This window comes from Vitis vinifera, chromosome 10, assembly GCF_030704535.1.
Source record: "Vitis vinifera cultivar Pinot Noir 40024 chromosome 10, ASM3070453v1".
In the NCBI taxonomy this organism is placed as follows: Eukaryota; Viridiplantae; Streptophyta; class Magnoliopsida; order Vitales; family Vitaceae; genus Vitis; species Vitis vinifera.
In genome coordinates, this window is record NC_081814.1 from 6,992,304 (window position 1) to 7,005,124 (window position 12,821).

The following is a 12,821-nucleotide window of genomic DNA, read 5'->3' on the forward strand; positions in this document are numbered from 1 at the left end:
TGTCAACACCCTATTCATAGTTTTTCTTTGTTTATTTTTATAATTTTTACATTATATATATATATTAAATTAAAACATTTGAATGTATGATAATTGTCATGTAAAATATGTGATTTTTTAGGACGGTTGTGTTTGACAAGTCAAAAATCAAGAGTTTTAAAAAAATATAGTTTATTTTTTAAATATATGATTAATTAATAATTTTCTTTTTTGGTATAAGTAATTAAAGGGATTGCATTAGAACGATAAAATTATATACAAATAATTGCATTAAAAGTCAGTAGGAGCTTTTAATAAAAATATACAAAACAGTAAGTAGATGAAAAAAAAAAAGGCCCTTCCTTAATTGACAAACAACCGATCTATAATCAACTAGTAATGAATAGAGCTTAGCTTTAATTTGAAAAAAATATCAATCATAGACTAAGTTAATAAGAGACGTTGGATTATTAATCCGGCGTTACTGTCTCATTCAAATCAGGCTTAATTGGGATAAAAAGAAAACAAATCTTATATGCAACGGGTACAAGGACCAAGACGACCTAAGATAGGAGCAAAACATCTGAGCCCTATTCTCCCCCTTTCCTCTCCCCACAGTCTTTCAATTTGTCCCTTAATACCCATGCAAAGCTTCTAAGTCTCTCTTCACCCTGCCCTAAACCCACCAATCCTGTCCTCTCAATTTCATAACCCCGTAAAACCCCACCAAAAACCCTCAAATTTTCGTACTCTTTCCTCCCCTCTTTTTCAATCCCTTTTCCGCCTTTCTTCAATAAAATTCGGAATGGCTGACGCATCAGAAGATGCCAAGGACATAGAGAAGCTATACGAGTACGGGGAGCGGCTCAACGAGGCCAAGGACAAATCCCAGGTCTGCAATTCTCAATTTTGTTGGGATTTTGCTTTGGGTTTCTGGGGTTTTGGATTTTGGCTGATTGAGGTCTTGCTTGGATTTGTAGAATGTTGAGGACTACCGGGGGATTATTGCTGCGGCGAAAGGGAGTATAAAGGCGAAGCAATTGGCGGCTCAGCTGATTCCGCGGTTCTTCAAGTTTTTCCCGGACCTTTCGGACGCTGCCGTGGATTCGCATCTGGATTTGTGCGAGGAAGAAGAGCTTGGGGTATGCTTGCTTACTCATAAAAAGGAGGAAATAGAAATGAAAATAGGGGTCTTGTGTGGAAAAATTATAGTCAACTAGGATAAAAAATTAAGATTAAAGGGGGTTGTGTAGGGTTAGCTGTTCGAAAGGGTGAATATACCAATATGAATATGACATGCCTGGTTTATTGTCGCGCATTAGCCAGTAGGATATCACTAAGTACCTGTTGAGCTGGTATCGGTTGCTCTCGAGGATGATTAAAGGAAAAGAAAAATAATAACAGTTCACCTTACACTTCGGCCTTCTTCCATGACTATAGAAAATCCCAAAGCTTTCAGTGCTTTTAGGGTTTTGAGACCGAACCCTGGAAGAGTAGGATAATTGAGTTCCTATACCATTTTCATGATGCACAGTTTGGAGCAATGTCCTTCACGCAAACTGGGTGTCAATTGTTAAAGAAGTGCGGGAGATTGAAAATCATCCAGTTTGCTCCCTCTAAGTAAGAACTTTGGCGTTCTCCTCTTTCCACTATGCCCTTTTAGTTTTATTCGGGGAATTGATGATTACAGTGCAATCTGTCCTTGGGTTAGTCTGCCTTGATTAGCCCAAAATTGAAAAGGGTCACTGATGAGAAGCAGATTTTTAACCTACTTGCAAGCTAGGGATGGATAAACGAGGAACCAAATTAGTGAATGACTAAAGCGAGACATAGCATCTTTCTGTTTCCCTCATGGGAACTCCCATATCTAGCATGAAAGCTCCACCACTTGAGCTATTTTATTTAGAGGAAAACCCTCAGTGGAATTCCCTAAAAGGCGTAATATTAAATGGAAAGATAGAGCTGAATTGAGGCTCCCCATCTCTTTCCTCCTCCTCCTCTTCCTGTGTGTGTGTGTGTATTGAGGCTTCTCCTCTGTGTGCGTGTGTGTATTGAGGCTCCTCCTGTGTGTGTGTGTCTTTCTCTCTCTGTGTCTGTGTGTGTGTGTCTGTGTTTGTGTTACAAAAGTTCTCTGATATGGAAAGCTCCCTCTGCCCACAATGCCACTTGACGTTCAGAACCTTCCATAATGGCTCTCCAGAGGAAGATTTTGAACCACTTTCTCAATTCCTTGATCCTAAAGGCTGTCTACAAAAGTTCTCTGATATGGAAAGCTCCCTCTGCCTTGGGACTGAACTGTTGAGCTGTAAATAGAATAGGAGAATTATTTTCCTATTATATTAGTTTCCTATTTCTGTAAATAAATAGTTTTATTAGTTTCCTATTTCTGTAAATAAATAGTTTTATTATTTAGGAATAAGTTAGTTTAGGAATAAGTTAGTTTCTTATTATGTCTCTTGTAATCTCCTATATAAACTGTGCGTATAGTCAATCTAATAGACATAATTTATTATTTTTCATCCCATATTTCGTGTCATGAACCTTTGCCCACAATGCCACTTGATGTTCAGAACCTTCCATAATTTCTCTCCAGAGGAAGATTTTGAACAACTTTCTCAATTCCTTGATCCTAAAGGATGATATTATAAATAAGGAATCCCTGTGTGCTTTGTGGCCTTTTTGCCCTTTAATATATCTGTGTTTATCTATAAAAATAAAATAAAATATTATAAATAAGGAATAAAAGGGAATTTTGATAAAAGTCACCATTCTACCCTCAGAAACTTGCCCTTTTAAGAGAAAAGATCCTCTCATACTTCTAAAGAATGTTGCCTCAAGTGAAATGGTTTCTCAATCAGCTCTCAGCAGAAGGTCAAACAACAAAATATGATGTTTCATTGCCTAGAATGCAAATCCCTTACTGAAATCCAAGAAAGCTTCCATGTTTTGTTGCTAATGATTGGATGCTTCACTAAGGTTCAAACATTCATGGATGAACCTGAGATGGGAGACAACTGCAAATGAGAGTTATTAAGAGACTACCACTAGCTCCTTGTAGTAATTGGTCCATACATTTGATGACTGGAATGACAAGCGAATAATGGATTTCTCTGTCAACAATCTAGACATGGGGATAACTGAATAGGATTGTGAGTAGTGGGTGCTAAGCTATGGCAGGTGCATGCACATGTATCGTTTAAGTTGGTACAGATATAAGTTTTGGATTTTGTGTGTTTAACATAGGTATGCATATCAGTCTTGGATTAAACACACTAGAATCAGGGCCAACCGTTAAGGAGTGTTTTATTGGTATCGACAATTTCAGTCCACAGTTGTGTTTTCAGATAGTTAGATAGCCTTCTGCATTCAATCCGTGATCCTTTTTAGTGAAGTTCAGAAACTTAATTGCATTTTCAGTGTCAGGTTGTTTGTTGTCAGCAAGGATTATAAGATGAAAATTGGGGATTTTTCCATGCATTGAGCATTACCATTTAATATATTCTGATGCATTAAAAATCTGAATTTTGAGAAAATTACATTAGCATATAATTTGAAATTTTATGATGCATTTGCATAGTTTGTTTCATAAGATATATATAGGGATAGTGGAATTTGTTGGTTTAAATATATAATGGCATTCATTGCATGCATGAAGACATTGTTTTTCCTTATGATTTAGATAATGGCATTATTTGCATGTTATTTGTGTTTGGTTATGGTTGGTTTCAGGACGTAGATAACATATGGTAACTGTACATAGAAAATTTGTTTGGTAGGTTTTTTTTCTTGGGGTTTGAAACGATGGTATAAAACTTTTTTTTTTTTTTTTTTGATTTTTTGCATTGAAATGTGGTTGGCTGGCTGGAGTAAAAATGTTTTGAAAACAAAATATATATCTCAATGAGCCGATCAATCGAGCTCCACTAGCTGAATGATTGAGCTCTATATTTTCTGAAAAAAATAGTTCTTAAAAGTAGATCAATTGACCCACTTTTTTGGACTGATTAAGCAATGTATTTTTTTTAAAAAAAAAATGTAATCAATAATTTATTTATGTTTTGTAGAGAAAAAGATATATTTTTATATTTAAACATTGTTGTTTAAAGGAAGGTTAATTAAATTAATTCTCTAGGGTTTTAGGTACACATTTTCAATTGAAGATCTCTTTAGAGAGAATTAATTAAGAGTAGGAGTATCGTAGACAATTATTTGTGGACCAGTTTACACTGAGTAAAGTTTATTATTATTATTTTTATTGGAAACAGAATTGTATTAAAAATAAATAAAAGTGCATGAGAAGGATGAAGAGTCCTCCCCATAGTTACAAAAAGCTGATAAAAAAAGATGAAACTTTACCACAATACAAGGAGACCTGGCCAACCTGTTTGGACTCTGAGTAAACATTATTACCATGTGATGAACTGTGTCATCTATGAATCTCTACAAAAGGCCTTTATACAAATTATTCGATTGGGTTTTGGAAAGTTGGATATGGCTACACTTGGATCTGCCTGGCCATAATTCTAAATTCCTAATTGCATGATATCACTAGTGCTGAAGACACTAGTTCTTTGGGTGACATGACAGGGATATATTGCGGTGGCTCCGTTATGCCTTCTTTGGCTTCCTTGGAATGAGAGGACTGGAATGGTATTTGTCTTTGTCCAAGCTTAAATAAGGTGTATACCTTTATTGAATCTTTGGATCTCAGGGAATGAACTTCCCTTGGTGGGGTTTGCAGATTTTATGTACTGTGTAGTTTAGTTTCGTTTTTTTCAGTGTTATTATATTTCTTTTGCCTTTTCTGAGTCCTTTTATACTCCCTACATACTTGGTTTGTGCCCTTGTTTGGAACTTTAACAGAATAATATTCCTTATCAGAAAAGGATCACATGTTTTGTTGGTTTTGCTGATTCTCATTATTTCTGTTCCTCTTTTTCGTCTTACTTAATTGAGCTTAAAGGTTACCTACTATTAAATGTTGTCATGGTCTTGGGTAGTTAATATAACATGTTTTAAGCAAGTCATTCTTGCATTTTCCTGTTAGATAAGTTAGTTTGTTATCCTTGTTTTCACTTGTTATGCTTCTATGATCAACCATACACCCTCTACCTCTCTTTACTTTCTATTCTTTTCAAGTCTTGAATTTTCATTGTTCATTTATGTGTACAGGTTCGAGTACAAGCAATTCGTGGACTTCCCCTTTTTTGCAAGGATACTCCAGAATATGTTTCCAAAATTGTGGACATTCTTGCGCAACTACTTACAGCTGGTAAATTAAATGTTAAGGTTGTGTGGTTGGGGATATTTCCCTTCTCTATTGTGGATTTTTTATTTTGAATTTTATTAATGCTTCTAGAAGAAAACGTGGAGCGTGATGCGGTGCATAAGGCTCTTCTGTCATTGTTGAGGCAGGATGTGAAAGGTAATTTGCATTATCAAGAACATTGTGGGACTATATCTATATGCATATTATATAATGTAGCTATGAAAGATATATTCTATCCAAAATTTGAATGAATTATGATTGAGACTAATATGATCCACCCTATTATCACTGGACTTTGATCAGAAAGACTGTCCTTCATTGACCCTTTTGAACTATGGCTAATTTGCAGTATGTGAATTCGTATTTATCAAGTTACATAATGTTGGCAGTAGTGTGTGACGTAGAACAAATGATGGAGATACAATTTTCAAATTAAGTACTTATGTTAGACAAAAATATCGAAAGTGATGGATTTTATTATTTACTATTTATTTCAGAGTTATTTGTTATTTATTTTAGGGTCAATATTAGTTAGTAATAAAGTTTTATTAGAGTTAGGATTATTAAAATCAGTTTCCTAATAGAGTTAGGGCTGTCTATCTATAAATAGATCTAGTGGTGTAAACTACTGCAAATTTTATTTTTTGTTTATTTTTGAATTTTTTTTTATCAATAATATTCATATTTACTTGGGCATCTATCTTCTATTCTATTTTCTCCCCTATACTCTCTTTCACACATAGATAGGGTCGATGTCGCATAAGATTGATTGCCAATAGGTTTAGTCATTCCATACCCAATCAAAATAATCTTGAAGATTGGCTAATCGATCAAGAAAACATATTTGGGTCTAATGTACCATCAAATTTTGGTGCCTCTACCTTGACCCTCCTAGTAATATCACCTACCTCATCATGGATATACCCAATGATGAAAATATTGGTTTTAACGGATATATCAATAGTTGGATTTTATGGATATATCGAAAAATATCATTGAAAATTTTCACAAAAAATATTGGTAGGACAAAAATTGATGAAAACTCATAAAAATGTTGGTAAAAACTCAAAAAAGTGATAAAAGAAACAATAATACATATTGAAGTTGTCTTTGTGAAAAAAATAATATATGTATAATTTTTTGATATTTAGTAATAATATAGAGAACTTGAAAAGACATTTTATAGATATTTATCTAATTTGGATATGTTCAAAGATACAAAAGAAATTGTAATATATGTATAATTTTATAAAAATATTTATAATCTTATTATCAAATTTATATTTCTCTTGTATTTAATTAATATGTAAAAGAAATAAAGGCAAAACTATGATAATGGTTTTTATATTTTAAAATTAGTGAAATAAGATTTGAATATTATATAATTACAATTAATTTATTACTAAAATTTTATTTTAATATTTTTTATTTGCTAGGAAAGAATTAAAAATATATTCATTTCTAGAATTTCTTTTTTTATTAAAATAAGAGAAAACAACTTTAATATATATCTATAGTTAAGCAAGTAAATCACTTAGGTACATTAGCCCAAGTGGTTGATGCCTCTTTTATTGTGCTGAAGGATGCGGGGGACCAGGGGTTCAAGTCTTAGCTAAGTGTGGAAATTTTTGGGGTTTGACTGCTGGTTGACTTCCACATTGAAAAATCTGGGGAAATCCTGAAATATCGGGGAAAATCAACAAAAATTCAACATAATGGATTTTTCCATTGAAATATCATACCAGTTTCCAGCAGCATCCGATATTTCTTTGAAATTTCACCAATATTTTCCATATTTTTCATCCTTGCATATACCAGGATCAACCATAATGGTATTGAGGTAAAGTTCGATGTTGTTGATGAGGGTATCTATCCTGAGGCTCTCAATGCCTAAAGGTATTCCTAGGACCATCATTGACAAATTGTGGCCTACACTTTCTTCTGTCTCCATCGATAAGCATTGGAGCTCCAAAGGCTTCATCCTCACATACATTGTTAATCTCATGTAAGGTTCTACCATTGATTAGATTTTTTGTTCATGGGCGGTTTTCCTATGGTTGTAGGTATTAGACCTACTTGGGAAATCTTAAGTCTCCTATCATTTGGGGATTGACTAGAGTTTTGTCTTAGTGTAGGTTCATTTACTGTTTCCCCCTTGTGATTCAAGGTCTTTCGACAAATGGCCCAGGTCCACAGCAAGTTTGGTCACAATATCTTTCACATATATCATATCGGAATATAGAGTTGTCATAGTGGTTGTAAGGGTTTGTACATCTCCCTAAAGGGGCAGATGGGATTGTTCTAACTCAGTGACCTTCGTGTCTATTGAAAACAAAGGTTGGAAAAATTTTTGGAAACAAGAAAAATTTATAAGAAAAGGTAATGCTGATGCCTATCAAAAAAAAAAAAAAAAGAAAAAAGAAAAAAAGAGAAGGTAATGCTGATATAAAACCTGCAATACTTCAACTATTACCAATTTTTTTTCTAGCCTTGGTGCACTCAATAGGAATAAAAACCCAAATCAAGGACTATGCAATGACTCCATAGAAAGGAAAAAGATACAAAATAGATAAGAAATAAAAGGCTTTATTTTTATTTTTTTATTTTTTTAAGGTAATAAGCAAAAGGAAATAAGATAATAAAGGTAAGAATCCTAGCATAATACTTATTAAATCAAAGAACTAAACTAAAAGTACAGACTTTTAAGTAGTAGAAAATTACCTTTGAGACAAATCCATTGTCGTCTAGTCCAGTTTAGGATACTTAGCTTTTGGACTGTTTCTTGGTTTCTGAGGATTACAAATATCACTTCAGTGAGGTTGTGCAGTGTGTTTTACCTAGATCAGTGTTTGATTATTCCCCATTTTATTGGATGAGGGGGAGGTTTGAGGAGAGGCCTCACTCCTTTCAAATGAGAAAACATGTGGCTTTCAAAGAGTTGCTGAAAAGCTGGTGGTGGGGGTTTAATTTTAGTGGCTCCCTTAGCTTTATTTGGCGGCAAAATTGAAAGCTTTGAACAACTTGAAAATTAGGAACAAAGAAGCGTTTAGCAAAGTTGATGTTAGAAAGGATACGGCCCTATAATAGGTGGCTTTTTGGGATTCAAAGGAGAGGTTTAGTGTCTTGATGGTGGAGGGAGAAACTAGAACAGAGGTAAGGAAGGATTTCAAAAAATGGGTCCTTTTGGTGGAAATTTGCTGGAAACAGAAATAAAAGGAAATGTGGTTAAAGGAGAGCGATAGAAACACTATTTTTTTTGCAAGATGGTTAATACTCATAGGAGGAATTTTTTTTGACTAAAATTAAAATGAATGGAACTTGGCTTTTAAAGGAGAATAAAATTAAGGATGGGGTGGTTTAGGCCTTTCGGAATCTTTTGATTGATCCTGGGGATTGGAGGCCTAGCATGAATGGCTTGTCTTTTGATGGGTTGAGAGATTAGGATGTTGCAAGTTGGAGGAGCTGTTCTCAGTTGAGGTCATCTTCTTTGCCCTTTCAGACCTTAGTGGGGACAAAACACCAAGTTTGGATGGCTTCTCTATGGCGTTATGATAGTTTAGTTGGGATTTTGTGAAGGAAGAGATAATGAGTTTTTTTTTTTTTTTTTTTTGCTTTTTGATTTTTTTTTGTTTTTTAGAGAATTCCACAAGTAAGGTAGATTTGTAAAGAGCTTGAATGTAACTTTTTTGGTTTTAATTCCAAAAAAAGGGGGAGCTGAAGATCTTAGAGACTTTAGGCTTATTAGTTTGGTGGGTGAGTTGTATTTATATGTAGTTGGCCTAAGTGTTAGCCAATAGACTAAACAAAGGTGGTGGATAAAGTGGTTTCCAAGTCCCAAAATACTTTTGTGGAGGGTAGACAAATATTGGATACAGTGTTGATTACTAACGAGGACATCAACTCGATGCTGAAAAGTAATGATTGTGATGTTCTTTGCAAGTTTGATATCAAGAAGGCTTATGAATTTTTTTTTTTAATTTTTAATTTGTTATAGATAAAAAACAAATAGTATTGAAAAGCGCATTCCCTTAATATGGTGGGAAACAAATGCTAGAATTTTTGAGGATACGATAAGGACTTTAAAGGTTCTTTGGGATGCCATTCATTTCTTTGTTTCCTTTTGGGTCTGTTGAGAGAGAGAGAAAGGAGAAAAACCTTAATTCTCATTCATGTAAAAAGTGCACTTACAATTTTTTTTTTTGATAAGCAAATGATATATATAAAACGGCAAATAGCCTCACGGCATACAGGAAGTATACAAAACTATCTACCCTCAAACAAAAAAACAACACGAACCAACCCTAATTGGAGGCTAACCACTCCAAGAAACCTATTAGGGATTTCGACTCCATATCAATGTACACTTTAGCCCAACCCCAAATGATGTATACAAGCGATGTTTTTAATTTCTGATAAGCCAACACCCCCCCTTTAAAAGCTAGCCTGTTCCTCTCCTTCCATATAGTCCAGAAAATGAATAACGGAATGGACTTCCACACTTCTTTTCTTTTCCTCCCCACAAAAGAACCTTTCCAACTACTAAGGACCTCCTTTACAGAATTTGGAAAGACCCACTGTACACCACACAATGCAAGAATGATGTTCCATAACCCTTTTGCCACTGTACAATGAATTAATATGTGATTGATCGTTTCCTCTTCGCATCCACACAAAAAACACCGATTAGGTAAATGCCACCCTCTTCTCTGCAGCCTATCCAATGTGAGGACCTTCCCCCAAGTAGCTTCCCAAGCAAAAAAGGCAATTTTGGTTGGGACTTTGCCCACCCAAACATTGCTATGAGGGAAATCCAGCCCTTGAGAATTTACCAACACATTATACGCATACTTGACTTTAAACAGCCCTTCCCCACCCTTCTTCCAAAAAACCGAATCGTCTTCCACATTAACATTATAATCCCTCAACACAGCTAGGAGATTGCCCACCAAACCCACCTCCCAATCATTCAAGTCCCTTAACAGCCCTAAGTTCCACCCTCCTTGACCCATATTTTGATCCCAACATTCCTCCACTGTGACATTCTTATGGGCAGTCATGGAGAAAAGATTCGGGAAGCCTTGGGACAGCACATTGTTACCGCACCAAAGGTCAGTCCAAAACCTTATTCTATTACCTTTACCCACCTTAAACCCCATATTTTCCCAGCACCAAGTGGATTCCTTTAGAATTTCCTTCCACACTCCAACACCGAACGCCCCATTTGCCTTCCTTGTCCTCCACCCAAGCTCCTCTTTCCCGTACTTAGCCTCAAGCACTTTTTTCCAAAGCTCCTCCTTAGCACACGCAAATCTCCAAATCCATTTGCCAAGGAGAGCTTTGTTCAATAGAGTAATTTTCCTTAGCCCCAACCCTCCCTTTTCTTTATCCGCGCACACCGCCTCCCATTTAACCAGATGAATCTTACTCCCCCCATTGGCTCAGCCCCACAAAAAATCTCTTTGGAGCTTTTCGATCCTTCTTGCCACTGATTTAGGCATACGGAAAACCGACATTTGATATAAGGGAATGCTGGCCAACGTACTCTTTATAAGAGTGATTCTCCCACCTTTGGATAGATATTGACGTTTCCAAAGGGTGAGCCTTCTCCTCATTCTCTCCTCCACCCCATCCCAAACGGAGACAACCCTATTTGGTGCCCCAAGGGGCAGTCCCAAGTAAACAGTAGGGAGCTGCCCCACCCTGCACCCAATTTCAGCCGCCATATCCAGCACCCCATCCACCTCCCCTATCGGAATTACCATGCTTTTGTCCAAATTAATCTTTAACCCAGAGGCTGCTTCAAACCAAAAAAGGACCTAGCCCAAATACAGAAGAGCCTCTTTCTTGGCTTCACAAAAAACAATTGTGTCGTCCGCGAATAGAAGGTGAGTAATTTTGACAGCCTGCTCTCGACCTCTCCAAATTCTGCAGCCCTGGATGAAACCCCCTTCAGCAGCCCTAGTGATGAGCACACTTAGTACTTCCATGCCCATGATAAATAAGTAGAGGGAAAGGGGGTCCCCTTGCCTTAACCCTTTTGTGCTTGAGAAAAAACCAGCTGGGACCCCGTTCACCAGCACTGAGTATTTGACAGTGGAGATGTAATTCCACATCCATCCTATCCATTTTGACCCAAAACCCATCTTTTGCATGACCTTTAGCAAGAATTGCCAATTGATGCTATCATACGCCTTCTCAATGTCCAATTTACAAACTATACCTTTCTCTCCCCTCTTTTGCCAAGCATCAATCACCTCATTTGCGATTAGGGAGCCATCAAGAATCTGTCTCCCTTTGATGAAAGCATTCTGATCAGGAGATATGACCTTGCCTATAACTTTCTTGAGCCTATTGGCCAGCACCTTAACCAATAGTTTATAAAGGCCCCCAAGCAAGCTGATTGGCCTGTAATCACCTAAGTCCTGCACCCCCCCTTTCTTTGGAATCAACACCAAAAATGTATGATTCAGACTCTTAATGAAAGAGTTCTGATCATGGAACTCCTTGAATAACCCCAGCATGTCCTCCTTGACAATCTCCCAACTATTTTGCCAAAAGGCCACTGTGAATCCGTCCGGGCCCGGGGCTTTGTCCCTATTCATTCCCATTAAAGCAGTGTAGATTTCAGTCTCAGAGAACGGAACCTCAATTCCTTCCGCTTCTGCGGGACTGATCTGGTTCAAAAGAAGGCCCCCTATATCCGCCTTCCAGTCCGGGTTTTCCGAGAGGAGCTGCTGATACGCATTTGCTATTCCTTCCCTCATATCTTGATCCTCTGTGAATCTCGCCCCATTTATCTTAATTTTGGTCATGGCATTGACTCTCCTGTGGGCATTGGCCATGCGGTGGAAGAACCCCGTGTTCCTATCCCCTTCCCTTAGCCATAATTCCCTAGACAGCTGCCTCCAGTGCACTTCTTCCATTGACACCCACTTTGCATAACTCTCCTTAGCTTCCTTCTTTTGGTTTAGCTCCACCTCTGTTAAACTCCTCACTTCTTCCACTGAATCCCAACACTCCACTTGCTGAAGGGCTTCGGCTTTGTTTTTCTCCAATCTTCCAAAAACCTCCTTATTCCATGTTTTTAAATTTTGTTTCAACCCCTTCAGCTTAGTCGCCAATCTGTAACTTGGCCTTCCACTAACCACTATCCCTTGCCACCACCCCTTTATCAGCTCTTGGAACCCTTCAGCTTTGAGCCACATATTTTCAATTGAGAGATATATATATATATACAAGGCTAGGAGTCCTAACTACCATACATGTGACCTATATTAACAAGGAAAGGTAATATACTATAAATACATTATATTCAACACTCCCCCTCAAGCTGGAGCATATACGTCATATGCACCATGCTTGTTACAAATATATTTAATCCTAGGACCTCTGAGAGATTTAGTGAAGATGTCTGCTAGTTGATCATTTGAATTAACAAAACTTGTAGCAACACATCCTGATGCGATCTTCTCTCTAATGAAATGACAGTCAACTTCAATATGCTTGGTCCTTTCATGAAAGACTGGATTGGATGCAATATGTAATGCAGCCTGGTTATCACAGATGAGTTTCA

At 36.7% G+C, this 12,821-nt stretch overlaps 1 protein-coding gene across 2 annotated transcripts in view; it reads left to right on the top strand.

The window, feature by feature from the left end:
• The first annotated feature begins 504 nt into the window (after positions 1-504).
• Positions 505-12,821, top strand: part of LOC100248777 (apoptosis inhibitor 5-like protein API5) — a 47,633-nt gene continuing 35,316 nt past the window's right edge. Inside the window, exons 1-4 of one of the 2 annotated variants that reach the window (XM_002272666.5) lie at positions 505-871; positions 960-1,121; positions 5,152-5,251; positions 5,339-5,404. In XM_002272666.5, the coding sequence (XP_002272702.2) occupies positions 785-871; positions 960-1,121; positions 5,152-5,251; positions 5,339-5,404 (415 nt within the window). In that variant the 5' untranslated portion in view covers positions 505-784. The remainder of the gene's footprint in view (positions 872-959; positions 1,122-5,151; positions 5,252-5,338; positions 5,405-12,821) is intronic. The other variant, XM_010657181.3, reaches the window with a different exon arrangement.